This window comes from Nycticebus coucang, chromosome 16 (assembly GCF_027406575.1).
Source record: "Nycticebus coucang isolate mNycCou1 chromosome 16, mNycCou1.pri, whole genome shotgun sequence".
Classification (NCBI taxonomy): Eukaryota; Metazoa; Chordata; class Mammalia; order Primates; family Lorisidae; genus Nycticebus; species Nycticebus coucang.
Genome location: NC_069795.1, coordinates 3426961 through 3454614, shown reverse-complemented (window position 1 = coordinate 3454614; position 27654 = coordinate 3426961). Strand labels below are relative to the sequence as shown.

Genomic DNA, 27654 nt, shown 5'->3' with positions numbered 1-27654 from the left:
TCCGGGGCTGGAGCTAGGAGGAGCGGAGGAGTTGATTCTGTTTGAGTCTTAACATCCCCATGTGGCAAGTGGCACCTGTGGGGCTAAGTAAATGTTTTCATGGCCATCACGTTGCCATGAAACCATGTGCCTACAGAGAAAGGCCTGATGCATGAAAGAGGTTCTGGGTACAGCAAAAACATTGGCAACTGCCTCTGCTGCAGGTTCCACATGGCCTCCACTATGAAGATCAAGGGCGGCGCCTGTGGCTCAGAGGGGTAAGACGCCGGCCCCATATGCCAGAGGTGGCAGGTTCAAACCCAGCCCTGGCCAAAAACTACAAAAAAAAAGAAGATCAAGGGCTCCAAGGCACTTCCGGCACATCCTGTGCAGCTCACTCGCACCAAAGGGGCACAGACACAAACAGGAGCCTGTGCCCAGCAAGACAGAATGTTCTAGAGCTCAAGGGACCACCCAGTCCCCCGATTCTGCTGGTCAGAATTGAACTACCACCAACCACCAACTTTTTCTTTCTTTTTCTTTTTGTTTGAGTCTCACTATGTTGCCCTGGGTAGAGTGCTGTAGAGTCACAGCTCACAGCAACCTCCAACTCTTGGGCTTAAGCAATTCTCTTGCCTCAGCCTCCCAAGTAGCTGGGACTACAGGTGCCCGCCACAACGCTCAGCTATTTTTCTGTTGCAGTTGTCACTGTTGCTTAGCCGGCCTGGACTGGGCCAGCTCAGTGCATGTGGCTGGTGCCATATCCACTGTGCCACGGGCGCCGAGCCCAGCTTTTTCTTCTTGAATGGAGATGCCAGGGTGAGGGGAAACAAGTGAAAACTGCCCTGGCTGTGCCAAGGTTGGGAGCACCACCACCAAGCGTGAAACTCAGCAAGTCCAGGCTGCCCGCCCCGGCCTTGCCCTCTTGGCCTGCCCACTGGGCCCTGGCAGGGGGCTCTGCCGCCGCTTCTCCCGCTGCTGCTGCTGTCGCTCCTCTTTCTTCTGCAGGTAGGAGGCCATGTTGTCAAAGGTGGCCTTGTAGAGACTGCTGAAGCTGGCCCCTGCTCTGGCACAGCCTAAGACAGAAACGGATGCCAGGTGGGGCCGTGAGAGGAGACTCAGTCTCCAGCAGGGGACCCCACATGCCCAGAACTCCTGTGGCTGGGCAGTGACCGGGCACCACCCAACATGGACTGCAGAATCACCTGCTGATAGGGCTCCCATGGCGCCCACCTCCCAGCACCTACACGGGCTGAACTAGAGACCAGTTCCCAAGAGAACAGGGCACACCTGAGACCAGGCAGCCAGGCTGGGCCTGTACCCCGTCAGTGGGCTCCTGCTCCCATGCTGAAGAAGCCGCTGCTGTGAGCTGCCCTCTGGAGACCATGCGGAGGGTGACCTTCCGCCCCTGGCGTGCCTCCTCCCACCTGCCTTCTGGATGAGGAGACGCAGATGCCCCCCACATCCTAAAGGCCTGGTCTTTACTCACTCCATGAGTAAAGAGTCCCTACTGTGGGTCGCAGTCTGTGACCTGCTTTCTCTGTGCACAGCACTGGGCACCACCCTAATGCCAGCCTCATGCTCTCACCTTCCAGCATGGCCCAGTCCTCACGGAGAACATCAGAGACTTTCTTCAGCACGGCACTTTCGGGAACCGACTGAAAATGACAAGTGGGACACGTGCGTCAGAAGGCAGGGTGGGACACCCAGCCCCACATGCGACACGGCAGGGGCCTGGGAAGAGGCCGGCACCAGCAGTCTGGTGGCCCCTGTACGCCCACCAAGACCCCACGAGGCAGCACCACACCCTGTCCCGACCAGCCCTACCCGGGGTGAGCTCTTCCCCAGCTCAACCTCGTGGCTGACATTAGGCGGAAGGCTGCTTTTCAGAAAGACCTGAATGTTCCAAGGGCCTTTCTAAAGCTTTGGTAGATGAGCAAAGATTCACAAAGAACATCCCACACTTCATCCAGCTCATCCCCACACAGCCCCATGAGACGCCAGACAGGCAGGGGCGTCACCCCCCACGTCACTGGGGACCAGCACTGAGAGGGTGCACAGTCCACAGCCTTCCTCCTCCCAGACCCACACGCGCGAAAGTTTCATCAAATGCTGCCTTCCCCACTGAAGTGTGGGGTGGGGAAACACACCAATGATGGCGACCCCCCAAAGGGAATCACCAATGGGACAAGCTGGCTGGGCACTCAGCTCCCTCACCCACATGGAGACCCCTCAAGCGCAGCCTCTGGGACCCAGAAGTGACCTAGCGGGAAGAGACTCATGTGCAGAACCAAAACCCTCGCTGTCCCCTGCCAAGCTTATGGGACCACAGGCCCTAGGACATGGAGAAGCTGCAGAATCTCACCTGCCACTGGCCGTCCACAGGCCTGCAGAGCACAAGTGGGGCTTCCCGACTGTCTTGCAGAACCCACAGGCCTTGCGTCTCCTCAAAAGCCACATCCCACACCCGGTGCTGGAAGGACAGTTGCTGTGTGTACACCAACTGCTGTCTGAGGGCATCAAGCTGGAAGAAGTAGACCACAGGGACGCTGTCACACAGAAGCGCAACGCAGCCTTCCCGGCACCAGAAGGCAATCCTGGACGCAGCAAACCTCTGAAAGGAGAAGCAGCTGATGACATGCTGGGAACCCATACAGGGCCATCCAGAACAGACCGGAAACAAAACCAAAAGATGCTCCCGGCTCCCACAGAGCATCCAAGAGAAATAGGACATAATGCTAGAACATTCTAGCATTCTAGGACAACTGTGATTCCTGGTTCTCTAATGCACCAAAATGCCAAGACAGACAACATGAGCTGCTCCGCTGCCCTAGCCCTCCCCAAGCCCATGAAACACTCCAGAACCAACACAACGGATCAAAGGTAAGGAGGAAACAGAGGACATGTGGGGAAAGAAGGACATTACCGATTACAGACCTAACTGCCCAAGAGCTTCCACACTTCCTGGCAGGGGAAATGCTGAACAGGAACCCAAGCCCCCTGAAAGGTGGAGGGAGGGCCTGGTACTAAGCAGCGGCCCCGCCACGTGGCTCTCAGTGGCAGCAGAACTGACACGCCTGGATGCTGACGCTGACGCTCTGGGTGTCATAGGTCACTGGCAGGCAGACAGGCCTGCCCCGCACACAAGTCCACCATGAAGTACCACTCAGGCTCTCTCCAACTTCCAAGGGGAACTAGAGGCCTTTCTGTACACCTGTGTGCGGATGCAGCCAGGCATAGCACACGCTGACACCATCAGAACGTGGAGTACGGGGTTGCCCCACACTGAGAGGCTGGCAGTGACTGACACCATCAGGACCTGGAGTACGGGGCTGCCCCACACTGAGAGGCTGGCAGGGACAGCACGGCAACCAGGCGATGCTCACACATCCCCCATGACTGGGAGGCACCCCGTCAGTACCCAGAGGCCATGGGGTGAGCACAAACAGCTACCTTGTGGTCCTGAGGCTCCGCCGGCTCCTGCAGTCTGGCCAGGTGACAGCAACACAGCTGGTGGCCGGTTTTGTACTCCCAGAGCCTCAGAGTGCCATCCTATAAACATGAAAGAGACAGGTTAGTAAGCAGGGTCACAGGGCTTCCGCCAGCTCTGGGTGACACAGAGGGACAGCTGGAGGTGGGTACTCAGTGACAGCCACCACCATCTTACAAAGGTAAGGCTCCCTGCTCACCCAATGTATGAAGAGCTCTTGCAAAACATCAAGAGAAAGAGGTGACCCAAAGCAGAATGGGCCAAAGACACCTACAACCAGATCATCACACACTAGGAGGTCAAGACCCAGTCTGCTATGCCAGGCGTGACACACATGTAACGGTGCGGACACTTCTGGGATCATGCACTCACACAGGGGACATGCGGAGGCTCATAAGCATGTCACCACTGTGCCACGTCACTGTTTAAAATGGGTGGAGAGGACAGGTCCATCGGCTACTGGTACAATCTTTCAGGGAAGCAACGTGTATGCCAGGAGCCCCAGAGCTCTCAAGTAACCACATGAAAAAGTCTCTGTTTTAAAGAATGAACTCCTGCACTGAGGAACGTGGAGGGCAGGGGAAGCAGCCTGAGTCTGTGGAGCGACAGGCAAGCTGAGACTGGTCCAGGCATCCACCCAGGAGCCGCCCCAGGTCACTGGGGACAGACAGGCACACAGCCACACACACTGCAGGGCTTGAAGCTTACCAAAGCTGAGGGAGAGGGCAGCATTTGTGAGCACTTTCGCATCACCAGAAGGAAGAGATGAAGAGTTAACACCCCAAACTGCTAATGGCAGCCACGCGTCCACGGGGTGCTGGGAAATGAATGTATGCACACACACACACCCACAAACACACCACACATGCGCAACACACAGACCACTGTGCACCACACACACGCACACGCACACATACCCCCTTGCCACAAATTTGGCAAATAAATGTGGGAACCAACTCATGCATCAATGGGTGTGTCCATTCACTCCCACGCCTGTAATCCTAGCACTCTGGGAGGCCGAGGCGGGTGGATTGCCCAGAGCTCACAGGTTTAAGACCAGCCTGAGCCGCTAGAGCAAGACCTAATCTCTAAAAATAGCTGGGTGGGGGTAATCATTCTTGTGGTTCCTCCCATGTACATGATATTTGAAAATAAACCTTTCTCTTATTAAAAAAATAAAAGTAAAACTAGCTGGGCCTTGGAGCAGGTGCCTGCAGTCCCAGCTACTTGGGAGGCTGAGGCAGGAGGATCATTTAAGCCTAAGAGTTTGAGGTTGCTCTGAGAGCTGTGACACCATGGCACTACCAAGGGTGACAAAGTGAGAATCTATCTCAAAAAACAAACAAAAAAAAAAATGTGTGTGGCCAAGTACCTTGACAGCTAGTCAGTAGGTGCCCTCCAGGTAGGCTGAAGGGTCCAGCAGCTCACATGAGGGGCCAGACGTCCAGGAGTCAGAGGTCTCCCTGTCAGCTATCTTTTAACTGAGATGTTGACATTCTTGTGTATGGATCAGCAGCCCTCAGAACAAACGCCTTTCAGACTTGGTCTAGTTCACCACACATGTGCGTGTACACCCATGTGTACACGCACATGTGTGGACATAGGTGCACAGGCCACTCTGAGCAACCCCTGTGGGCAGCAAGCCTGGGCAGCACCAAGACACAGCACCCTCTAGTGGCTAGCTGGTGAGGACTAGAGAACCAAATGCCCCCAACAGGGCCCTTTCCCATCCCCAATCCCCCAGCAGAAGCTGAGCAAGGCACTCACCCCGGAGGAGGACAGGAGCAGCTCAGGATAACCGGGTAACACAAAGATGCGGCTCACAAACCTGAGGGGAGAGCAGAAGCAGGTGTCAGCCACCTGGGGGACCTGCGGACTCTACCTGCTCATCTCAGAGAGAACCCTTCTGTCCCCAACCCCTGACCTCTGACAAAACCAGCCAGGAAGAGCAACACATGTAACCAGGTGGCAGCCCCTGGACGGACTAAGGCAAGGCAGGACCACACACCATGTCCTTGGGGTGACCACCACCCTCTGGGCAAGGGCACCTATGCTGAAGGCTCCTGGGCACCTATAGCAAGACTCAGAAGCTGAGCACAGGGAGGGGGCAGCCAGGCTGACAGGCAGCATGGGACCAGAGCCCCAACAGCCCCTCAATGACAGTGCAGCCTGGGCACGAGGACCGGAGGGCTCGGCCTGCAACAACACGGGACACAAAGTACCAGCCACTTTTCCACCAAGACAGCCTTCAAGAGTGACACAAGCCACCCGGCTCTCCTGAAACCCGTCTTGGACGTGCTGGTCATGAACGTGGCCTCGATCACCTGCAGAGGGGACGTCCTGCCTTTTCTTCCTTGCACTAGCACCATCCTGACCCGGGCAGCCCACCTTCCACACAGGTGCTCGAGGTTCTACCCTCAGGCCTTATAAAAGAAATAGTAACAACCCACAGTTCCAGACAGACATGGCACAGCAGGGTCACCACAAAGGGCATGTGTGGCCTCACAGTTCTCAACAGGAAAGGACGGAGCCCACAACTCCATGGGTTTAAAACACAATTCAAAAAATAAGTTATTCAGGGCGGCGCCTGTGGCTCAGTCAGTAGGGCGCCGGCCCCATATACCGAGGGTGGCGGGTTCAAACCCGGCCACGGCCAAACTGCAACCAAAAACTAGCTGGGCGTTGTGGTGGGCGCCTGTAGTCCCAGCTACTCGGGAGGCTGAGGCAAGAGAATCGCTTAAGCCCAGGAGTTGGAGGTTGCTGTGAGCTGTGTGAGGCCACGGCACTCTACCGAGGGCCATAAAGTGAAACTCTGTCTCTACAAAAAATAAATAAATAAATAAATTATTCAATCATGGATACTGAGCACCTGCTCCACACCAGGCACTGCTGAGGGAGGATACAGCAGTGATCAAAACTGACCGACAAGGGCGGCGCCTGTGCCTCAGTCGGTAAGGCGCCGGCCCCATATACCAAGGGTGACAGGTTCAAACCGGGCCCCGGCCAAACTGCAACCAAAAAATAGCCGGGCGTTGTGGCGGGCGCCTGTAGTCCCAGCTACTCGGGAGGCTGAGGCAAGAGAATCGCTTGGGCCCAGGAGTTGGAGGTTGCTGTGAGCTGTGTGAGGCCACGGCACTCTACCGAGGGCCATAAAGTGAGACTCTGTCTCTACAAAAAAAAAAAAAAAAAAAAACTGACCGACAAACCACCAGGATGCCAGAGGCCACACACAGATATTTAAGTATCAGCAAGGGCTCAGACCAGCACCGACCAGCAGAAATTCAATTCGAGCCACAAATGGCAGTCCACAGATGTCGCTAACATGTGCTAGCCACCATGTTAGCAAAGTAAACAGAACCAGGTGAAAGTGTTTCAACATTTACATTTACTGAACTCAGTTACCCAAGTGATGGGGGAGTCCCGAGGGAGGGGCAGCGCCCAGCAGGTGGCACAGACAAGGGGCCACGTGGTGAGGAGCAGGAGGTGCAGGGAGGAGGGGGAGCATCCTGTCAGCAGAGGCAGCACGTCCCCAGCAGGGTCAGGGGCTGCAGAGACCCCAATCAGACACAGCAGAGGGGAGTGGGCCAGGGGCTGATAGGTCACACGAGCCCGAGAGCTAGAGAACTAGACAGAAGTCAACATAAGCTGGCACGAGGAGTAAACTTGGTGACCACTGGCCATTGTTTTTTGAGACAAAGTCTCACTTTGTCACCCTTGGTAGGGTGCCGTGGCAGCAAAGCTCACATCAACCTCAGCTCTTGGGCTCAAGCGATTCTCTTGCCTCAGCCTCCCGAAAAGCTGGGACTACAGGCGCCCGCCACAATGCCTGGCTATTTTTGGAGACAAGGTTTCACTCTGGCTCAGGCTGGTCTCGAACCTGTGAGCTCAGGGCAATCCACCCACCTCGGCCTTCCAGAGTGCTGGGATTACCAGGGTGAGCCACTATGCTCAGCCCCATTGGCCTTCTTAAAGGCAGAATTTCTGTGCTTCATTCAAAATCAAGAAAACATGAGCAGGCTCAGCACTTGTAGCTTAGTGGCTAGGGCGCCAGCCACTTACACTGGGGCTGGCACGTTCAAATCTGGCCCAGGCCTGCCAAACCAACAATGCAACTACAGCAACCACAAAAAAAAAAAAAAACACCCAGGGGTTGTGGCAGGTGCCTGTAGTCCCAGCTACTCAGAAGGCTGAAGCAAGAAAATCACTTAAGACCAAGAGTTGGAGGTTGCTGTGAGCTGTGACACCCAGCACTCTACCGAGGGTGACATAGTGGAACTCTGTCTCAAAAAAAAAGGGAGACGCCTGTGGCTCAGTGGGTAGGGAGCCTGGCCCCATATACCAAGGGTGGTGGGTTTGAACCCAGGCCCGACCAAACAGCAACAAAAAATAGCCAGGTGTTGTGGTGGGTGCCTATAGTCACAGCTGCTCAGGAGGCTGAGGAAGGAGATTTGCCTAAGCCCAGGTGTTGGAGGTTGTTGTGAGCTGTGACTCTACACCACTCTACCCAGGGCAATAAAGTGAGACTGTGTCTCTAAAAAAAAGAAAAAAGAAAAATGGGCGGTGCCTGTGGCTCAGTGAATAGGGTGCCAGACCCATATACCAAGGGTGGCGGGTTCTAACCTGACCTTGGCCAAACTGCAACAAAAAAATAGCCGGGTGTGGGCAGCACCTGTGGTTCAGTGGGTGGGGCGCCAGCCCCATCTACCGAGGGTGGTGGGTTCAAACCCAGCCCTGGCCAAACTGCAACCAAAAAATAGCCGGGCGTTGTGGCGGGCACCTGTAGTCCCAGCTACTTGGGAGGCCGAGGCAAGAGAATCGCCTAAACCCAGGAGTTAGAAGTTGCTGTGAGCTGTGATGACATAACACTCTACCAAGGGTGATAAAGTGAGACTCCGTCTCTAAAAAAAAAAAAAAATAGCCGGGCGTTGTCGTAGGCGCCTATAATCCCAGCTACTTGGGAGGCTGAGGCAATAGAATCACTAAGTCCAAGATCTAGAGGTTGCTGTGAGCTGTGCCACCATGGCACCCTACCAAGGGCGACAAAGTGAGACTGTCTCAAAAAAAGAAAACATAAGCAATCTCATGCTGTGTCTGATTTGGGTCTCTGCAGCCCCTGAGGCCTGCCAGAGACGTGCTGCCTCTGCTGCCAAGACGCTCCTCCCTCTTCGCCACAGATTGAATTAAATACCTCCAATTTGGGGCGGCATCTGTAGCTCAGTGGGTAGGGTGCCAGCCACATACACCAAGGCTGGCAGGTTCGACCCTAGCCAGGGCCAGCTAAACCAACAATGACAACTGCAACAACAAATTAAAAATAGCTGGGCGTTGTGACAGGTGCCTGTAGTCCCAGCTACTTGGGAGACTGAGGCAAGAGAATCGCTTACGCCCAAGAGTTTGAGCTTGCTATGAGCTGTGATGCCACGAACTCTACCCAGGGCGACAGCTTGAGACTGTCTCAAAAGAAAAAAACACCTCCAATTTGTTCCACTGCCTCAAATAACATACTTTAAAACATTTCAGCCAGGGCAGGGCCTGTGGCTCAAAGGAGTAAGGCACCGGCCCCATATACCAGAGGTGGTTGGTTTAAACCTGGCCCCAGCCAAAAACTGCAAAAAAAACATGTTTTTCAGCCAATTAACTCTTCACTTTTGCTCCACATGAATTCTACTTAGCCTTCTGCTTGAAAATATGGTACTCTCCAGAACATCCCCACCTCAAAACCTGCCTGGAAGGAGCGCTCAGGCCATGAGACTCACGGGGTACAGACGACTGCCGGGGTCAGAGGCTGCTCACGTTCCTCATCCCTCAGCACATCCACACACTATTAACTGCCAAGCCCTACCCAGAGATGTCTGTGCTGACAATAGAGTTTTCCAGGTTCAAGCCCTGGTCAGGAGGCCAACACAGAATTCTCTAGTGAGGGACAGCAGACCTGAGGCGACGGCTCAGAAAGAGCTCGGCCACCAGGCACATCATCCAGGAGACACAGCGGCAGGAGCCAGGGAGAGCCAGGTCCCCTCTGCAGAGGGTGCGCTAGCCCTAGACACCTCTGTTTAACCCGCCACTCTCTGCGGGAGGGGCCCAGGGCTGCACTCACTCCGTGTGTCCGAGGCAGAAAGACTCAATGCTGTGTGGTGCAGCCGCCCAGCTCACCCGGATCTTCTCGTCCCGGTCGGCAGTGAGGACAAAGCTGTCATCAGGACTCACAGCCTGCATTGGGGTTAGAGAAGCGAGAGCCTGCTGCCTGCTCAATTAGTATCACCAAACGCCTGGATTTTCTCCAGGCGACGTCCAGCAGGAGACCTGCCAACCCCCAAGAGGAAGGACCCCAGAACAGGCCAGCGTGGGCTTCTCCTCCTCCCGTCCCCTAAAGCCTAGCCACTGGGCCTTCCTACTCTGTGTGCAGGCCTCAGCCAAAGAAGAATCAGCACTGCTCCTTTAGAGCTGGGCCAGGTTCCCAGAGGTCACAGCCACTTCTGCCACCCTGTCCCCTCCGCCCCGGCAACTTAAACCCAACTCCTGTTTCTACACCCCTTGCCTACTGCACCTTCCTGTCTCAATGCCTTCCCCTCCCTATTTCCCCATATCCCCATATCCCATGAGGTTCCCTGCATACCCCACCCCATGTTTCTGACGGTCCCCATATGGGTCAACCCCTGCTCCACCTCCAGCTGGGGGTCCTGGCCTCACTGAGCCTCTGGGGCCCCCAGGGCCCTTGACACGTGGACAGGCAGAGTAGGTTATCAGCGTTGCTGGGAAGTGATGTCCATAAAGCATATGGCATAGCCAGCCAAGGAGGCCGAGCCAAGGCCGCACCTGCCCCTCCTACCTCTCTCTACAGATGCCCCTGACCTGGGGTCACCTGGTGTCCGACTAGCATGTTTCTTGAAGCCAGAACCACCACCCTGCTACTGACTCGTTTGTGTTCACCCTGATGGCTGCTCTGCCTTCCTAATGCCCGTTTCTGGCAGATGTGCAGAGGGCTCATGGTGGGGCTCAGGCACACAGACCCAGACCTCTGCCCACCCAAGCCTTGACTGGAGCAGCTGGGAATTCCGCGCACTCCACTCACCACATCTAACAGCATAGACAGGTGTCCAAGTTCAAGATGGCCATCTCCACGTGGCTCCAACACTGAAAAGGAGTAGACGTCTCCAGACTTGTCGGCCACCAAGACTTTCTCCTCGGAGGCGGTGAAGGTCAGAGCCGTACACCTCCTCACCACAGTCCTACAAGGCCAGAGAGATGCCCCCAGTTAGTTTCCACAGGCACAGGATCCTTCATCTGCAAGCTGCACGTCCCATGGCATGTGCCACTGCCCAGCCACATGCTCCAGCTGCCAAGGACAGTGCCAGACAAGGAGCCCCAACAGAGTGAAGGCCTGGGACAAATTTTACTTTTATAATATTTTTCTTTAAGGAAACTGTTCCCCACCACTGTCATTGTGAAATGTTGAGGGATTTGTTCTTCTCCCCCCCCAAACCCTCATTATGTATCAAAGGAGACACAGCTGAGCCCTGAACCCCCACTCTGAGCTAGCACTTCCCCAGCGTGCCTCCAGAGAGCCACCGATCGGTCAGGTCCTGCCAGGGAACTGAAGATTCCAAGTGCCCACACCTGCGTCAGCCCAAGCTCCTAAGACCTACACTTCCAACAGTTAGACCCCAAGGGCACAGCAGGCGGAGCAGACCCCCCTCCATGGGTGGAACAGACCTGGATCTGTCTTCCCGGGGCTCCGGCCCTCACCTGCACTGCTCCTATTCTCACACGGGCAATTCCCAAGCCAGCACCTGCACTGGTGAGATTTCTCAGGTATAAATGCATGTGTCAAACTGAAAGTATCATCTGCCACCATGTGTCCTCACCATTGGTTCAGAAAACCTGGCTGCAATTCTGTGGGCCAGAAAAATGTATCCTGAGTTGACCAAGTCACAGGTCCTCCAGCCCTTTGTCATGCTAAACTGCTCCCTGGAAAAGAACATTTGTTGCCCACAACTTCCACCAAGGCTGTGCCTCAAACGCTTCCACCATGAAGTGTGAAAGCAGTAACCAAGCTCCCCAGACGCACACGTCCAGCAGCCACTCACATGAGCCCCACTGGGGCCCAGGGCCTCAGGCAGTCAGACGCAGACGACGGAGCACGAGGATCCCTTACACTGAACTGCCAATCAGATGTGTAAAGGCCAGGAGGGTCCATCAGATCCAAAAGCCACCAGGATGCCACCCAGCACACTCTGCTATTCCCCTCCCACACAGCAGATCAGCCGTCGCACTCCCCTTCCCACCCTTGTCTCCAAATCTACTCCCCTTAAACTCTCTTCTGACTTCCCACTAGAGAAAGAACAAAGATTTCACTCCACTTGATGCTGAAAACTTCCCAAGTCCAAAATTCTAATAGAATTTTAAGAAAAAAGAGTGCTGAGGAATGGGTCAAGTTTTCGAGGGTGACAATAACTACACACCTGCCACCTGCACCCACCACCCAACGGTGTCACCCCGAGAAGAGAAGGTGGCGCTGCACCTCACACAGAGGAAAGGGGACGTGAGGAAGGCAGCCCAGGCCTCACCCCGTGGTTCATGGGTGGCAGCACAACGTCTGGCACACAGCTCCCACACTGCAGAGGCCCCAAGTCTGTAGCCAGGCAATCACATCATCCATCCTCCACTCCACACAATGCGAACATGCCCCATGCAGATTTCTCACTGATGCCAATTCAAAAGCCAAGAGCAAACACATGGTTAACGTGAAACATGGCCAGGCACCAGCTATATGTTTCACTAACACAGGACAGGTTCAGCGTATGATTTTCAGTGAAAATCTGAAATCCAAATGGCCACACACACAACGCCAGCAGCACAGACCCCATCCCTCCAAGAGCAGTCGGAGCCTGAAAAGAGCCCTGGGCATTCCCCCTCTGCCAAGTACAGAGGCCCCACTGTTAGGAATCAGGAGAGCAACGGGCTGGCTGGCTGGCACCCACCCTCCCATCCAGATGAAGTGCTGTCCCCTGGGCTGTGAGCCCATACTAAGGCTAGCGACCTCTACTCCTGTCTCCATCTTACTCAGAACTTTTACAGCCACCCAGACATGACAGGGTTAATGTCTGCAAGACACCTAAGGAGTACGTGCAAGCTCCCTGCCACTCACAACCACCACCAGCGAGGCCCACCCGGGTCCAGCCTACTCCCACCCCTCTGCCCACAGCAGCCACTCTTAAAAAGGTGGGATTCACTTCTGGCACCACAGTCAAAAGCCTTAGAGCTGAGTGGTAAAGAATTAACCAGGCATCAGTGTAACTGGCTTATTGTACCCTCAATGAATCCCCAACAATAAAAAAAAAAAAAAAAAAAAGAATTAACCAGGCATTTGCCTGCATCTCTTAGGTGAATTCTAGGAAGAGCAGGACTCTTGGGCCCCACCAGACAGCCTTACAATGCGATTTAGGATAAAGGGCCACACGGTACCCACTGTACCTACGGAGAGGCTGGAGACTAAGCTCAGCCACCCAGACGATATGTGACTGTGCCCCAAGACTCAGGCAGGGCTCCCACATGCGTTATCACAGACCAGTGCCAGGAAAGTAATGCTGTCACACCTCCACGAGGAGATGACCCCTGGACACTCCACACTTGGAACTCTTCGGGACACTGCCCGACACATTTCTTCCCTGGCTGATGTATCTGGGTCTTTTCACTGCAGTGAACAGTGACCTGGAGTGGAACAGCTTTCAGTGAGCTGTGAAAGGCATTCTTGTGAGTCAGTGAACTTGAAAACCTGCCATTAGTGTCTGAAGCAAGAGTGGTTTTGCAGAATACTCCCGTAAACTCACATCCTCTGACTCAAATCTCCAGAGACGTACAGGCAGGAGAGGTACAGGGAACAGGATCATTTTAACAGTAGACACTAGAAATGCCCTAACTGTCCAACAACAGGGACCGTCAAAATGGCCACAGCAGACTGCTCCATGAAGAAGAAACAGGCTACAGGCCAGCACGCACTGACAGCTGAATGCGATGATTCCATCCAGAGAAGCTAGCAGGGACGCACCCCAGCGTTACTCACAAGGGACTAAGGGAGATGTTCTTAATCTCATCTGTACTTCTCTGTGGTCTCCAATTTTCTGTATGAACCAAAATCAAAGGAGGAAAATGTAAAAATTAACATGGCAGGACTGTGCCACACCGGTGGCATTTGAGGGAAAGCAGAGAGAACTAAGAACTTATTCTCAGTTTCCACGATCTGACTTCCAAGCTGAGAGAGGACCCGAAGGCATCTGCAAAGGGCTTGTCAACACACAACAGTACCAGGCCCCCCCCAGCCCATGCCAGCTGAGGCAGATGTACTAGAAACCGCCAACCCAGAGTCTCAGCAGTCACACCACAGCCGTACTCCTTGAAAGGCCACACAGAAGTATACCTTTGGTGGATGGACTTAGCTAATAAATGTGAGTTTCCTAACGTATAAAGAACGCATACAAATCAACACAAAAGACCCACTCCCAAAGGAAAAATAAAGGATATAAAAAAGTTTGCAAAATAAAGATGATTTTTTTTTTTTTTTTTGTAGAGACAGAGTCTCACTTTATGGCCCTCCGTAGAGTGCCGTGGCCTCACCCAGCTCACAGCAACCTCCAACTCCTGGGCCCAAGCGATTCTCTTGCCTCAGCCTCCCAAGTAGCTGGGACTACAGGCGCCCACCACAACGCCCGGCTATTTTTTTTTTTTTTTTTGGTTGCAGTTTGGCCGGGGCTGGGTTTGAACCCGCCACCTTTGGTATATGGGGCCGGCGCCCTACCGACTGAGCTATAGGCGCCGCCCAAGATGATTCTTAAGTATATAAAAAGTTGGTCTGTTTCATAGTAAGTATACAAGATACAAGTATACAATGGTATACAAGATACCATTTTCTTCTATCAGACTGTCTAAAATTATACAGATTAATGATACTACATTAGTCCAAGGTGGGGAAAAGGGGCACTCTTAAACTCTGGAAGAGAGATAAAAGGCCCTTGGATGGCAATTTGGGATTGTCTACTTAAATTACAAATGCACACACCTTTTGAGTTGGCATTTCTGGGGAATTCCTTCTACAGATTTACTCACAAATGTAAAATACAGTTACTGGGTATGATTATTCATTGAAGTGCATGTTGAAAAATCAAACAGCAAAAAAAGCCGGCACCCTACTCCATTAAGCCACAGGCGCTGCTCAGAATCTCACTTTCTTGCCCCAAGTAAGAGTGCCATGGCTTCAAAGCTCACAGTAACCTCAAACTCATTTTTTTTTTTGTAGAGACAGAGTCTCACTGTACCGCCCTCGGTAGAGTGCCATGGCGTCACACAGCTCACAGCAACCTCTAACTCTTGGGCTTACGCGATTCTCTTACCTCAGGCTCCCAAGTAGCTGGGACTACAGGCGCCCGCCACAACGCCCGGCTATTTTTTTGTTTTTGTTGCAGTTTAGCCGGGCCTGGGTTTGAAGCCGCCACCCTCGGCATATGGGGCTGGCGCCCTACTCACTGAGCCACAGGTGCCGCCCAGTAACCTCAAACTCTTGAGCTCAAGCGATCCTCTTGCCTCAGTCTCCCAAGTACCTTGGACTACAAGCATCTGCCACAATGCCCAGGTAGTTTTTTAAAGACAGTCTTGCTCTTGCTTAGGATGGTCTTGAACTCCTAAACTCAAGCAATCCACCTGCCTCAGCCTCGCAGAGTGCTGGGATTACAGGCGTGAGCCACTACGCCTGGCCAAGACAGCAAAACGTTAAGTGAAAAATATCCATCACCGGGCGGCGCCTGTGGCTCAGTCAGTAAGGCGCTGGCCCCATATACCGAGGGTGACGGGTTCAAACCCAGCCACGGCCAAACTGCCACCAAAAAATAGCTGGGCGTTGTGGCGGGCGCCTGTAGTCCCAGCTACTCGGGAGGCTGAGGCAAGAGAATCGCTTAAGCCCAGGAGTTGGAGGTTGCTGTGAGCTGTGTGAGGCCACGGCACTCTACCGAGGGCCATAAAGTGAGACTCTGTCTCTACAAAAAAAAAAAAAAAAAAAGAAAAATATCCACCACCAACAGATGGACAGTGAAGAAACTTGCTGTAGGCCCACACAACAGAACTCCATACAGCCGTACTCTCTCCCTACAGTCTAACTCTTCACAGAGCCTGTAGCCTGACTGCCCCCCTTCTTTTTCATCCATCAGTTCCAGATGTGTCGTTGGGAGCCTCAACAGCCTAAGTTCAATTCTCCAACACAACCCTTCATTCCCAGGAGACATCCAGGTCTCCTCTCACCCAGGCAAAATACCCCAAGGTTCCATCATTGCAGATCCCCTTCCCATGGGTGATCAGCCGCAGACCTAAGGAGAGAGCAGGTCAGAGGGCAATCTGAGCTCTGTCACGTCACAGCCTGCAGCACTAGAATCACCTGGGAGCTTGTCAAAACCACGCCTGTAACCCCAGCACTCTGGGAGGCAGGATTACTTGAGCCCAGGAGTTTGAGACCAGCATGAGCAAGAACAAAGCTCCGTTACTAAAAAAACAGAAAAACTAGCCACTAGCAGTGGGGCATATTTGTAGTCCCAGCTAAACAGGAGGCTGAGGTGGGAGGATCGCTGGAGACCAGAATGAGGCTGCTGTGAACTATGACACCACTGCACTCTAGCCCAGGTGACAGTGAGACTGTCTCAAAAAAAAAAAAAAAAACAAAGAACAAAACAAAAATCCCAGAAGATGTGGCCCCACACAAGCCAAATCAATCAGTGTCTGCCACCTTCTCACAAGACACGCAGGTGACTCTTGTGTGTAGCAGCCCGTATTGCCTATGGCTAAGAGTGAGAGTTATAAGAAATACGAAATGCAGAATTCAAATGTCTTTATACAATAACTAAGAAAATGCCATGAAGGCTATGTTAAACAGTTGGATGAAAATATTTCAGATTGTATATGAAACCAGCACATTGCACCCCTTGACTGCACTAATGTACACAGCTATGATTTAATAAAAAAAAAAAAAAAAAAGAAACACCTATATAGCGCAATAATGGAACACCTTGGTGAAAAGGGCATGGAGAGGGATTTAGCTCTCCTAACAAGCATGAGAGCTCGTGAAATGAGAGCAGTGGTGAATTGGCAACCTGTGGTGTTGAGAAGCACACGATCAGCCTTATATTAGGCTGGAGGAGCAGGCAGTCGGGGGCATGCGCATTCTATCATGGACTGGCTTACTCTAACTTTGTCTCCTCTCCTGCCTGCGGACCGCCAGCACAGTGTCTCTCTGCTGAAGATTGCCAAGCTCTACTAAAGACTAAGATCTATTCTAAGACTGCTTTACTCTAAGACTCTCTCACCCTCTCACTCTCCGGCTAAAGTAGATAGCCCTCAGGCACCTAAGAGAAACTGTTCCTGAGCAAGGTAGCTTAACGGTCCGCGTCCAGAACCTACTTAAACCAGTCCCAAGACCTGGCCAGTCCCGGGCCCTGACACTTTTGCACCTGTCTGTGTCAGAGCTTGGCCACAGCATTTACTTTAGCAAAAGAATTACCAACAGACCCCTTTCAATCTTGAACTTCTGGGGACCAAAGTCCCCTTTGAGAATCTGATGTCCATACAGAAGCTCTCTACAACAACTGATGTAAGAAAAACAGTAACTCCTGTGTACTGAACTGTTCCCCCAAAACCTGTACATTGAAGCCTTGACCTACCCAGTAGCTCAGCATGTGACCTTTAACAGGGGTGATACAGAGGCTACATGGAAGGGCCCTAATCCAATCATACCAGTGTCCTTATAAGAAAAAAAAAAAAAGACGAAGATAAGGCTAGGTGGCTCATGCCTAAAATCCCAGCACTCTGGGAGCCCAAGGCAGGAGGATCTCTTTTTTTTTTTTTTTTTTGAGACAGAGCCTCAAGCTGTCACCCTGGGTAGAGTGCTGTGACATCACAGCTTACAGCAACCACCAGCTCCTGGGCTAAAGCGATTCTCCTGCCTCCGCCTCCCAAGTAGCTGGAACTACAGGCGCCTGCCACAACGCCGGGCTATTTTTTGGTTGTAGCCGTCATTGTTGTTTGGTGGCCTGGGGCTGGATTCGAACCCGCCAGCTGAGGTGTATGTGGCTGGCGCCTTAGCCACTAGAGCCACAGGCACCGAGCCAACGGGAGGATCTCTTGAAGCCGGGAGGTCAAAACCAGCCTAGACATCACAGCAAGACCTGTGTCAACAAAAAAATAAATAGGATGGGTGGCGCCTGTGGCTCAGTGAGTAGGGCGCTGGCCCCATATGCCGAGGGTGGCGGGTTCAAATCCAGCCCCAGCCAAACTGCAACAAAAAAATAGCCAGGCGTTGTGGCGGGCGCCTGTAGTCCCAGCTACTCGGGAGGCTGAGGCAGGAGAATCGCCTAAACCCAGGAGTTGGAGGTTGCTGTGAGCCGTATGACACCATGGCACTCTACCGAGCGCAATAAAGTGAAACTCTGTCTCTACAAAAAAAATAAATAAATAAAATAAATAAATAGGAAACGAGGGCGGCCCCTGTGGCTCAAGGAGTAGGGCGCCGGTCCCATATGCCGGAGGTGGTGGGTTCAAACCCAGCCCCGGCCAAATAAAAAAAAAAAAATAATAAAAAAATAAATAAATAAATAAATAAATAAATAGGAAACGAGGACACAGACACACAGAGGGCAGACCACATGAGGACACAGCGAGGCCACACAGAGGGCAGACCGCCTGAGGGCACGGCAAGAAGGCAGCCATCTGCAAGCCAAGGAGAGAGGCTCAGAGGAAATCAGCCCCGTTCTACCAACCCCTTCACTGTGTACTTGCAGCCTCTAGAACTGTAAGATTAATCTGTTAATTCCTAGTCTGTGACATCTTCTTTAATCACTAAGAGGAGAAAACTCCATCCCTCCCTCTTTCCCATCAGATTTCTCAAGAAACCCAAAGTTAGGGTTAATCTATGTAGCCTTAGAGAGCCCCTGTGCCCAGAGGTCCCCATGGGAGGGGGAGGGGCTCAGAGACAGACACCTCAAGGCCACAATGGGGCCTTCACCCAAACCGCAAAACACTTCACCTTCTATGTCCCAAACAACCTTCTAACCTTTCAGCTATCCTGGCCAGAGGATGCTGTTTACAAGCCTTTCAAAATAAGGATAATGTTGGTGGTGCCTGTAGCTCAGTGGTTAGGGTGCCAGCCACGTACACCAAGGCAGGTGGGTTTGAACCCAGCCCCAGCCTGCTAAACAACAATGACAACTGCAACAAAAAAATAGCCAGACATGAAAGCTTTAACCCAATTATAGCCCAAGAAGAAGGGGAAAGGGGAGAGGAAGGAGAAGAGAAGAGAAGGGAGGAGGGAGGACGGGTGGAGGGAGGGTCATTGGTGGGACCACACCTACAGTGCATTTTACAAGGGTACATGTGAAATTTACTACGTGTAGAGTATAAATGTCCTAACACAATAACTAAGAAAATGCGGTAAAGGCTATGTTAACCAGTGTGATGAAAATATTTCAAATTGTATATAAAACCAGCACTCAGTACCCCATGATTTCATTAATGTACACAGCTATGATTTAAAAAAATAATAATAGGGCAGCACCTGTGGCTCAGTGAGTGGGGCGCCGGCCCCATATGCCAAGGGTGGTGGGTTCGAACCCAGCCCCGGCCAAACTGCAACAACAACAAAAAAAAATAGCCAGGCACTGTGGCGGGCGCCTGTAGTCCCAGCTTCTCGGGAGGCTGAGGCAAGAGAATCACGTAAGCCCAGGAGTTGGAGGTTGCTGTGAGCCGTGTGACGCCACGGCACTCTACCCGAGGGTGGTACAGTGACACTCTGTCTCTACAAAAAAAAAAAAATAAATAAAAAATAATAATAATAATAACCAGGCATTGTGGCAGACGCCTATAGTCCCAGCTACTTAGGAGGCTGAGGCCAGAGGATCCCTTAAGCCCAAGAGTTAAAGATTGCTGTGAGCTGTGATACCACAACACTCTACCAAGTGTGACAAAGTAAGACTCTCAAAAAACAAAATAAATAAAAAATAAGGATAATATGAATTCACAGCAGTTAGTTAATACCAGAATTAATTGGTATTAGCACGTAATACCAATTATAACTTGGACACGTGACAACACACATTTAAGAGTCATCTTCCTGGGCAGTAGCGCCTGTGGCTCAGTGAGTAGGGCGCCGGCCCCATATACTGAGGGTGGCGGGTTTGAACCTGGCCCCAGCCAAACTGCAACAAAAAAATAGCTGGGAGTTGTGGCGGGCGCCTGTAGTCCCAGCTACTTGAGAGGCTGAGGCAAGAGAATCACCTAAGCCCAGGAGTTGGGGGTTGCTAAAAAAAAAAAAAAAAAAAAAGTCATCTTCCACCTGGCAAGACATCACTGCCCCAGGGAGGGGAGCAGGAGGGTGCACATGGACAGAGACTGTCATATCACTGCATACTCTTTAATTTTGTTCTGTTTTGCCGGGTGCAGTGGCTCACACCTGTAATCCTAGCACTCTGGGAGACTGAGGTGGGTGCATTGCCTGAACTCAGGAGTTCGAGACCAGCCTGAACAAGAGCGAGACCTCCTCTCTAAAAAATAGTCAGGCATGGCTCAGCACCTGTAGAAAGGGTGACAAAGTGAGACTCTGTCTCAAAAAAAAAAAAAAAAAGTGTTGTATTTTAACTTTTTAAACCATGTGCATCAATTATTTATCTGATATACAAAAACATAGAGAGTAAGAACAATGTGGGTCAGGTACAGAGGCTCACACCTACAATCCTAGCACTTTGGGAAGCTGAGGTGGGAGGATAATTTGAGGCCAAAAGTCCAAGATAAGCCTGGGCAATATAGTAAGACCCATCTCTGTAAAAAATTTTAAAGTTATTCATCTCAGGAAAGAAGAATATAAAAATAATTTTTTTTTAATTAGCCAGGAACAGTGGCACATGCCTGTAGTCCCAGCTACTACTAAGGAGGCTGAGATCGAAGGGTCACTTAAGCTTAGCAGTTGGAGGCTGCAGTGAGCTATGATGATGCCACCATAATCCTGCCTAGGAGACAGAGGGAAAAAAATTACACAATATTTCAGAGTTTGACTTTTAACTTGACTGGAACAGAGGACAGGTATTTCTTATTTTTGATGCCATTTAGAATTTGGCTTTTTATTTAGAAAATAAGAAGAAAATAATCTATAAAGCTTAGCTGAACCCAATACAGGTGTGAGGCAGCTACAAAGGGAAATTCCACAAGCTTAGTAGTTCAAACATTATAACTTGAATGTTTGTCTCTGATTATCAAGGGACAGTAAGCCACACAGTTTCAGGAACACAAGGATGAGGGGCTGAAGGCCAATTCTGCTTATGTATGTGAGTTGACATCAATGTCACAGAGTGATAAGTATGACTGTGGCCATCACCCTATCACAGAAATTGAGAACACACATTAGGAGCCAACAAAAATGTAAATCTACCTAACACTGTGCACCATAGCATCGCCTACCTCCTCTTACCAGGACACAGTGGCAGTGCAAAGAGACAGCAGCTCAGGAAAGAGTCATACAACTGCAGGGTTCCTTCCCTTTCAGAAAGGCAAGAGAATTGCTTGTAATCCCAGCACTCTGGGAGGCTGAGGCAGGAAGACCAATTGAGCTCAAGAGTTCGAGACCAGCCTCAGCAAGAATGAGACCCTGTTTCTACTAAAAATAGAAAACTTAGCCGGGCACTGTAGTAGGTGACTGTAGTCCCAATCATCAGGAGGCTGAGGCAAGAGGATCGCTTGAGCCCAAGAGTTTGAGGTTGCTGTGAGCTATGATGCCACAGCACTGTACCCAGGGCATAGAATGAGACTGTGTCTCAAAAAAAATCAAATAAAAAAAAAAAAAAAAAGAAGAAAGTGATGGGGAACACTCCTGAAGCAGAGTAAAGCAGGCAAACAAACACCTGCAGGACTCTGCTGGGCAACAGGGTAAGGGGGGCCCAGTGGTGCTGACGTGCCTGTGGATGCAGCTGACCTCCCTACCCAGGCTCGCCCACTCCCCACCACCCTCAGACACTCAGAGACAAGTGCACTGAACCCACCAGGCTTAAAACTGTGGTACAGCAGCTTTAACCTGCTAAAACCTCAACTCCTGCAGGATGCAAGCTGACAACCCCTTCCTGTTAATCACGAGGCTGGAGGTACACTTTGGAATACAGGAAAGCACAGCTATCAGGGCCCTGACCCTGAAGCCAGAGTGACCAGCTCTAGGGCCCTGCTCTGCCTTTCCAAGCTGGCTGAGTTGACATCAGGCACCTACACAATGCCACCCACTGTGAGAGAGAACAAAGCCTGTGCCACCTCCCCCCCAGGGCTGCTATGATCAGATCAGTTAATACACAGAAATTACTGAAAACAGTGTCTAGTACTAAATGGTGCTCTTGGTACTGCTTCTCACTGCTATTTCTGCACTATCACTACAGCCATGCAAATACATGGAGTGCATACAACATCTTAGTTACCCAGAGTTAGCATTTCATACCTGACACTCAGACATTGCCATGGTTTTGTACGGAAAAGAATCAGACGCTTACTGTCATCAGTTAAAGCAAAATAGCTGCCAGACTTGGAGAAGGTGGATGCCAGAATTGCACCGCTCTCGGGGGCGAAGGGCGGCCCATCCTCCCTGAGAAAGAGAACAGGAAAACGATTAGGATCCAATCTAGAAGACAGTCTGCATACCACAGTGGCCAGCTTGAGAATATAAAGACATATTAAGGGAACATGGGGAGATTCAAACAGCTCTAGCTTTACAAAAGCAAAGCTAACTAAGTGGAAAACCTCTGAGCACACATGCCAGCCCAAAGAGCTGAGTGAAGGACACCCAGTGACCACAGGAACCAACCCCTATGGACAAGGACAAATCCAAGGCTAGAAGTAGGGATAAAATCACATTAAAAAGTTGGCTCGGCACCCATAGCTCAGTGGGCAGGGCCAGCTACAGACATGGGGGCTGGGGGGTTCAGACCCGGCGGACCTGCTTAACAACTAAAAATAGCCAGGTGTTGTGAAGGGCGCCTATAGTCCTAGCTACTTGGGAGGCTGAGGCAAAAGAATCGCTTAAGCCCAAGAGTTGCTGTGAGCTGTGATGCCAGAGCACTTTAGTGAGGGCGATGTAGTAAGACTCTTGTCTCAAAAAAAAGGTAGCGCCTGTGGCTCAGTGAGTAGGGCGCTGGCCCCATATACCCAGGGTGATGGGTTCAAACCCGGCCCTGGCCAAATTGCAACAAAAAAAATAGCCAGGCATTGTGGTGGGCGCCTGTAATCCCAGCTACTTGGGAGGCTGAGGCAAGAGAATCGCCTAAGCCCAGAAGTTGAAGGTTGCCACAGCACTCTACCGAGGGCAATAAAGTGAGACTCTGACTCTACAAAAAAAAATAATAATAATAATAATAATAATAAGATGGCTCACACCTGTAATCTCAGCACTCTGAAAGGCCAAGGTGGGTAGAATGCTTGAACTTAGGAGTTTTCAACCAGCCTGAGCAAGGGCAAGACCCCATTTCTACTAAAATTAGAAAAACTAGCCTGGTGTTGAGGCAGGCACCTATGGCCCCAGTTACTCAGAGGTTGAGGCAAGAGGATGTCTTGAGCCCAAGAGTTTGAAGTTGCTATGAACTATGATGCCACAGCACTCTACCCAGGGCACAGAGTGAGACAGTCTCAAAAAAACCCACAATAATATAATAAGACAAACTGAGCCACCAGACCAGTTCTACTAAAGAAAGCCACCATATACGAAATCACACACTCTGCTTTTGTTTCAGTGAACTGAAATTAATCTCCCACACTTGCCTACAATGCATTTTAAACATTCATGCTTATTGCAAGGAGCCAATAAGCGAGCTGATTAATGACAGAAACTAAAAATATTTAGAAAAGTTCTAATGATGTACTTGTTTGTTTTTTTGAGACAGAGTCTCACTTTGTCACCCCCCTTCCCCCCGCCCCATTGAGTGCCGTGGCGTCATTGTTCACAGCAACCTCAAAACCTTGGGCTCAAGTGATTCTCTTGCCTCAGTCTCCCAATTAGCAGGGACTACAGGCGCCCGCCACATGCCTGGCTATTTTTCAGAGACAGGGTCTCGCTCTTGCTCAAGCTCATCTCAAACCTGTGAGATGAGGCAATCCACCAGCCTCGGTCTCCCAGAGTGCTAGGATTATAGGCGTAAGCCACGGCACCCGGCCCTAATAACATACCCTTAATGCCTAGTTTGGGAGTTGCTTCCACTTTTCTTTCCTGAGGTGGTACTTAGCTTGTATCCACCCAGGCAAACAACAGAAATTCAGAGTTAGGCAAGTAAAACAATGACTTCTTAGGCTCTGAGTATTGTTCAAGCCATGAATCGGGCCCTGAAAAGCCTCCCCATCATCTCACCCTTTATCTTCTTGTGACGTCTTCTCTTCATTATTGCAGTCGTAGATAAAGAAGCTGTTATCATCACTAAAGAGGAATAAGAGAATGATTTCAAAAGGAGGACTTCGTTAACAAAAATGCTGATTCCCCCCAACAAAAAATATCTGCCTATTCATTAAATTAAAGGTCTTAGGCCCAATGAAAAAGTTGTCTAGGCACAGTACAGACCAGTTATGGAGCTTTACTGCTTAATCTCCTGTTTGAATCTGTCACACACAACCTGCATGGTTCTGTCAAAATAAAATTAGTTCAGTAAAACAATGGAGGAAAAACACTCCACAGTAACTAATATACTATTCTTTCAGGAACCACAACATCAATGCAAGATGGTTATAAGAAGAAATTATGGGGTCGGTGCCCGTAGCTCAGCGAGTAGGGTGCCAGCCACATACATCGAGGCCGGCAGGTTTGAGCCCAGCCCGGGTCTGTTAAACAGTTGACAACTGCAACAAAAAAAATAGCCAGGCGTTGTAGCAGGTACCTGTATTCCCAGTTACTCAGGAGGCTGAGGCAAGAGAATCACTTAAGCCCAAGAGTTTGAGGTTGCTGTGATGCCACAGCACTCTACCGAAGGGCAAAATAGTTAAGACAAGACTCTGTCTCAAAAAAAAAAAAAGGGGGGGGGGTGCTTGCTTCAGCAGCACATATACTAAAATTGGAACAATACAGAGAAGATTAGCGTGGCCCCTGCACAAGAATGACACGCAAATTCGTGAAGCATTCCATATTTAAAAAGAAGAAATAAAGAAATTATGGGCCAGGCATGGAGGCTCACATTTTGGCCTTTGGGAAACCAAGGCAGGAGAACCATTGGAGGTTAGGACTTTGACCAGCTTAAACATAGTGAGACCCTATCTCTACCAAAAATTACTTTAAAATTATTAAAACTTAGCTGGGCATAGTAGTGCACACCTGTAGTCCCAGCTACTTAGGAGGCTAAGGTGGGAGGAACTACTTCTGAGCCCAGGAGTTCAAGGTTGTAGTGAGCTATAAAGGGAAAGGTGGGAGGGAAGGGTGGGAGGGGAGGAGAGGGGAGGAGGAAGGGGAAGAGATGGGAAGGGAAAGGAAGTTATCTTGTATATATATCCAGTCTTCACAGTGATTACACCAGAACATTGTCCATATGGAACACTTAACTATAGAAAAAGAATTGGTCTTTTTTTTTTGTAGAGACAGAGTATCACTTTATTGCCCTGTGGCATCACAGCTCACAACAACCTCCAGCTTTCTGGGCTTAGGCGATTCTCTTGCCTCAGCCTCCCAAGGACTACAAGCGCCCGCCACAACACTGGGGGGTGGGTGTTGCAGTTTGGCCAGGGCCGGGTTTGAACCCACCACCCTCGGTATATGGGGCTGGGGCCCTATCCACTGAGCCACAGGTGCTGCCCAAAAGAATTGGTCTTTTAAGTCCAAACTTTGCCAGACACCATATTTCAAGAGCCACAGACTGAAGCTTACTGAGTTTAATACACCAATGGCTCACTGAGGAGTGTATTAGGCTGTGAATCTCTGAAACAAAATAATCTAAGAAACGTGATAGGTTCTGAGTTAATTTTTTGTGAGATCTAAACTTGGCAACAAATTGGCTTTCTGAAACTAAATGTTTCAAAGAATATGCTGTTCAGGAAAGATGGGTGGAGGGAGGGTGATTGGTGGGACCATATCCAAGGTGTATCTTACAAGGGTACATGTGAAATTTACTAAATGTAGAATATAAATGTCTTAACACAGTAACAAAGAAAATGCTATGAAGGCTATGTTTGATGAAAATATTTCAAATTGTATATAAAACTAGCACATTATACCCCACCATTGCATTTATGTACACAGCTGTGATTTAATTAAAGGAAAAAAAAGACAATGCTATTCATTTGACAGCCAAGCTTCCAATAGGAAAGAATCAACACTGCCCTAGGACAAGAAACAAGGGGCCACAACTAAAGATCACTAATTCCGCCCAGGCTCCTGGGTCAAGTGTATTCCATCAGGCTCTGCACCCTAGCACAATGGTTACAGCGCGGGCCACAAGCAACAAGGCTGGCGGGTTCGAACTCCCCGGGCCAGCTAAACAACAATAACAACTGCAACAGAAAAATAGCCGGGGGTAGTAGTGGGCGCCTGTCTTCCCAGCTACTTGGGAGGCTGAGGCAAGAGAGTCGCTTAAGCCCAAGAGTTTGCTGTGAGCTGTGACGTCACAGCACTCTACCAAGGGTGACAAAGTGAGACTCTGTCTCAAAAAAAATAAAGTCTGGGGCATCATCCAGCACTGGAGATACACTAAGGCAGGGAATGAAATTGATACAGTACAGGCGGCGCCAGACCTGCCGCCTTAGTCCTGGCGGTGTTGGTGCGGCAGCCAGCAGAAGAGCCAGTGGGCTGGAGAGTAGGCAGGGGAGGCCTAGGAGGCTCCAGCAGAACGGGGGAAGACACCCGCCTGGGTGTCTCCTTCCCCAAGCACTTCCAGCTAAAGGGGGAACCCCACCTATTCTCAATTTCATGTAAGTTTCCTAGGCCTGAATGAAAGGGATTGTAGCCGTTCAGTAAATTGAGTTCCCGCCCCAAGCTGCTAAATGTAAGGCTGAAAGTCACTTTAGACGACCCACGCCCGGTAAATATAACAATTGGGTTCCGGCTCAATAACCCCCTGAGACTATATATAACCCTGGGCAGAGAGCCCAGAGACAGAGAGAGGGAGCAAGATAGTTTGTTTCCCGACCTGGGTCCTCTCCGCCAGGAGCTTTGGTGTTTTTGTACTCTTTGTTTCTGTCAATAAATCCTGTCTTACCACTGATCTGTGGTCTGTGGGTTCATTTTTCGAATCACTGAGACCAAGAACCCGAAACTCCGGTATCAAAATCATAGAAAGCAAAAGCAGAGCTGCCCAGGCTACTAGGGAGGTGCCCCCACGGGCACGGAGGTGTTGGGGGAAACTGGCACCACCGCAAGAAGAGGTAGGCTACAGAGAACGCGCTTGGGGCTCCGTGACAGTTCGCCAAGGGTGAGTCCCCCACACCAGGGAGACTTAGGCCGCCGGCTCTCCCCGTGAGCCAAAGCGCTTCTGGGCAGCCTCGTCCCCACGTGACCCAACCCACCCGATCCCCAGAGGAAAGAAGTGTCCAGCCACCCACCCGCATAGAGCACGGCACAACCACCACCAGGCCGGCGAAAGCGGACACTTGACGCCCGGAGATGCAGCTGGCCGAAGGGGCTGCGGCGGGGCTCCCCCCGAAATCCCCGCAGTGCTGCAACCCCGGCGGCCGGGGGAGTCGGGGTCCCTGCCCCAAGACCCCCTCACCTGCTCGCAGTGGAAGTGGCCAGGAATCGGCTACCACCCCGCACCACCAATGTCTGCCCGCACAATGCCAGCCCCGCGGAACTCGCCATAGGCTCACCAGCAGCGCCACCTCGCACGTGTACCCACCCGGCGCCCCTTCCGGTCGTCGTCGGATAGTGGCGTCACGCGCAGTCGCCGCGAAGTGACGCACTGCCCTGTCCCCCGCGCGTGCGCAAAAGGCGCTGTGCGCTTAGCGGCAGCTCCTCCGGAGCAGTTAGGCGTTCGTAGGTTGCCCGGGGCCGGTGACTCAGTGGGTTTATCCCAGTGAGCTCACCCCCACGCGATTCCAAGTGGTCACCTAGTGTTACTTTCTTCCCTCAGGCTGGGCATCACCGCCTCCGGATCCTTTTCCCGCTGTAGCTGGCGCGCCTTGGACAGAACAAAGTGCCTACTTGGTGCCCAGTAAATGTTCCTTCA

The 27654-nt window shown here is 51.3% G+C and overlaps 1 protein-coding gene and 1 non-coding gene across 5 annotated transcripts; one reads left to right on the top strand and one right to left on the bottom strand.

Annotated features, from left to right (window-relative positions):
• Nucleotides 1-200: 200 nt before the first annotated feature.
• WDR4 (WD repeat domain 4) lies at nt 201-27336 on the bottom strand. Of its 4 annotated transcripts, none has more exons than XM_053565674.1 (10): nt 27199-27336; nt 23865-23930; nt 21969-22112; nt 10542-10698; nt 9567-9679; nt 5237-5297; nt 3433-3531; nt 2345-2593; nt 1568-1637; nt 201-1055 (listed from the first exon to the last, which is right to left on the bottom strand). In XM_053565674.1, exons 1-10 carry the CDS (start codon nt 27285-27287, stop codon nt 868-870), a joined length of 1236 nt encoding a protein of 411 aa, XP_053421649.1. In that variant the 5' UTR covers nt 27288-27336; the 3' UTR covers nt 201-867. The 4 variants fall into 4 exon arrangements, with proteins under 4 accessions (XP_053421649.1, XP_053421650.1, XP_053421651.1 ...); XM_053565675.1 differs by having other exon boundaries at nt 2345-2503; nt 27199-27326; XM_053565676.1 differs by lacking the exon at nt 21969-22112 and having other exon boundaries at nt 27199-27297.
• Nucleotides 24529-24635, top strand: LOC128568213 (U6 spliceosomal RNA). Its single transcript, XR_008375035.1, has one exon. It is a non-coding gene; the product is annotated as a U6 spliceosomal RNA (small nuclear RNA).
• Nucleotides 27337-27654: the final 318 nt, after the last annotated feature.

What these genes read in the sequence shown, in the direction of transcription:
- WDR4 (XM_053565674.1), bottom strand. Translation starts at nt 27,287, where the DNA reads ATGGCGAGTTCCGCGGGGCTGGCATTGTGCGGGCAGACATTGGTGGTG. An exon ending in TGTCTATGCTGTTAGATGTG is followed by an intron (nt 9,680 to 10,541) that starts GTGAGTGGAGTG and finishes ACCCCAATGCAG; the next exon opens with GCTGTGAGTCCTGATGACAG. An exon ending in TGCTCCTGTCCTCCTCCGGG is followed by an intron (nt 3,532 to 5,236) that starts GTGAGTGCCTTG and finishes TCATGTTTATAG; the next exon opens with GATGGCACTCTGAGGCTCTG.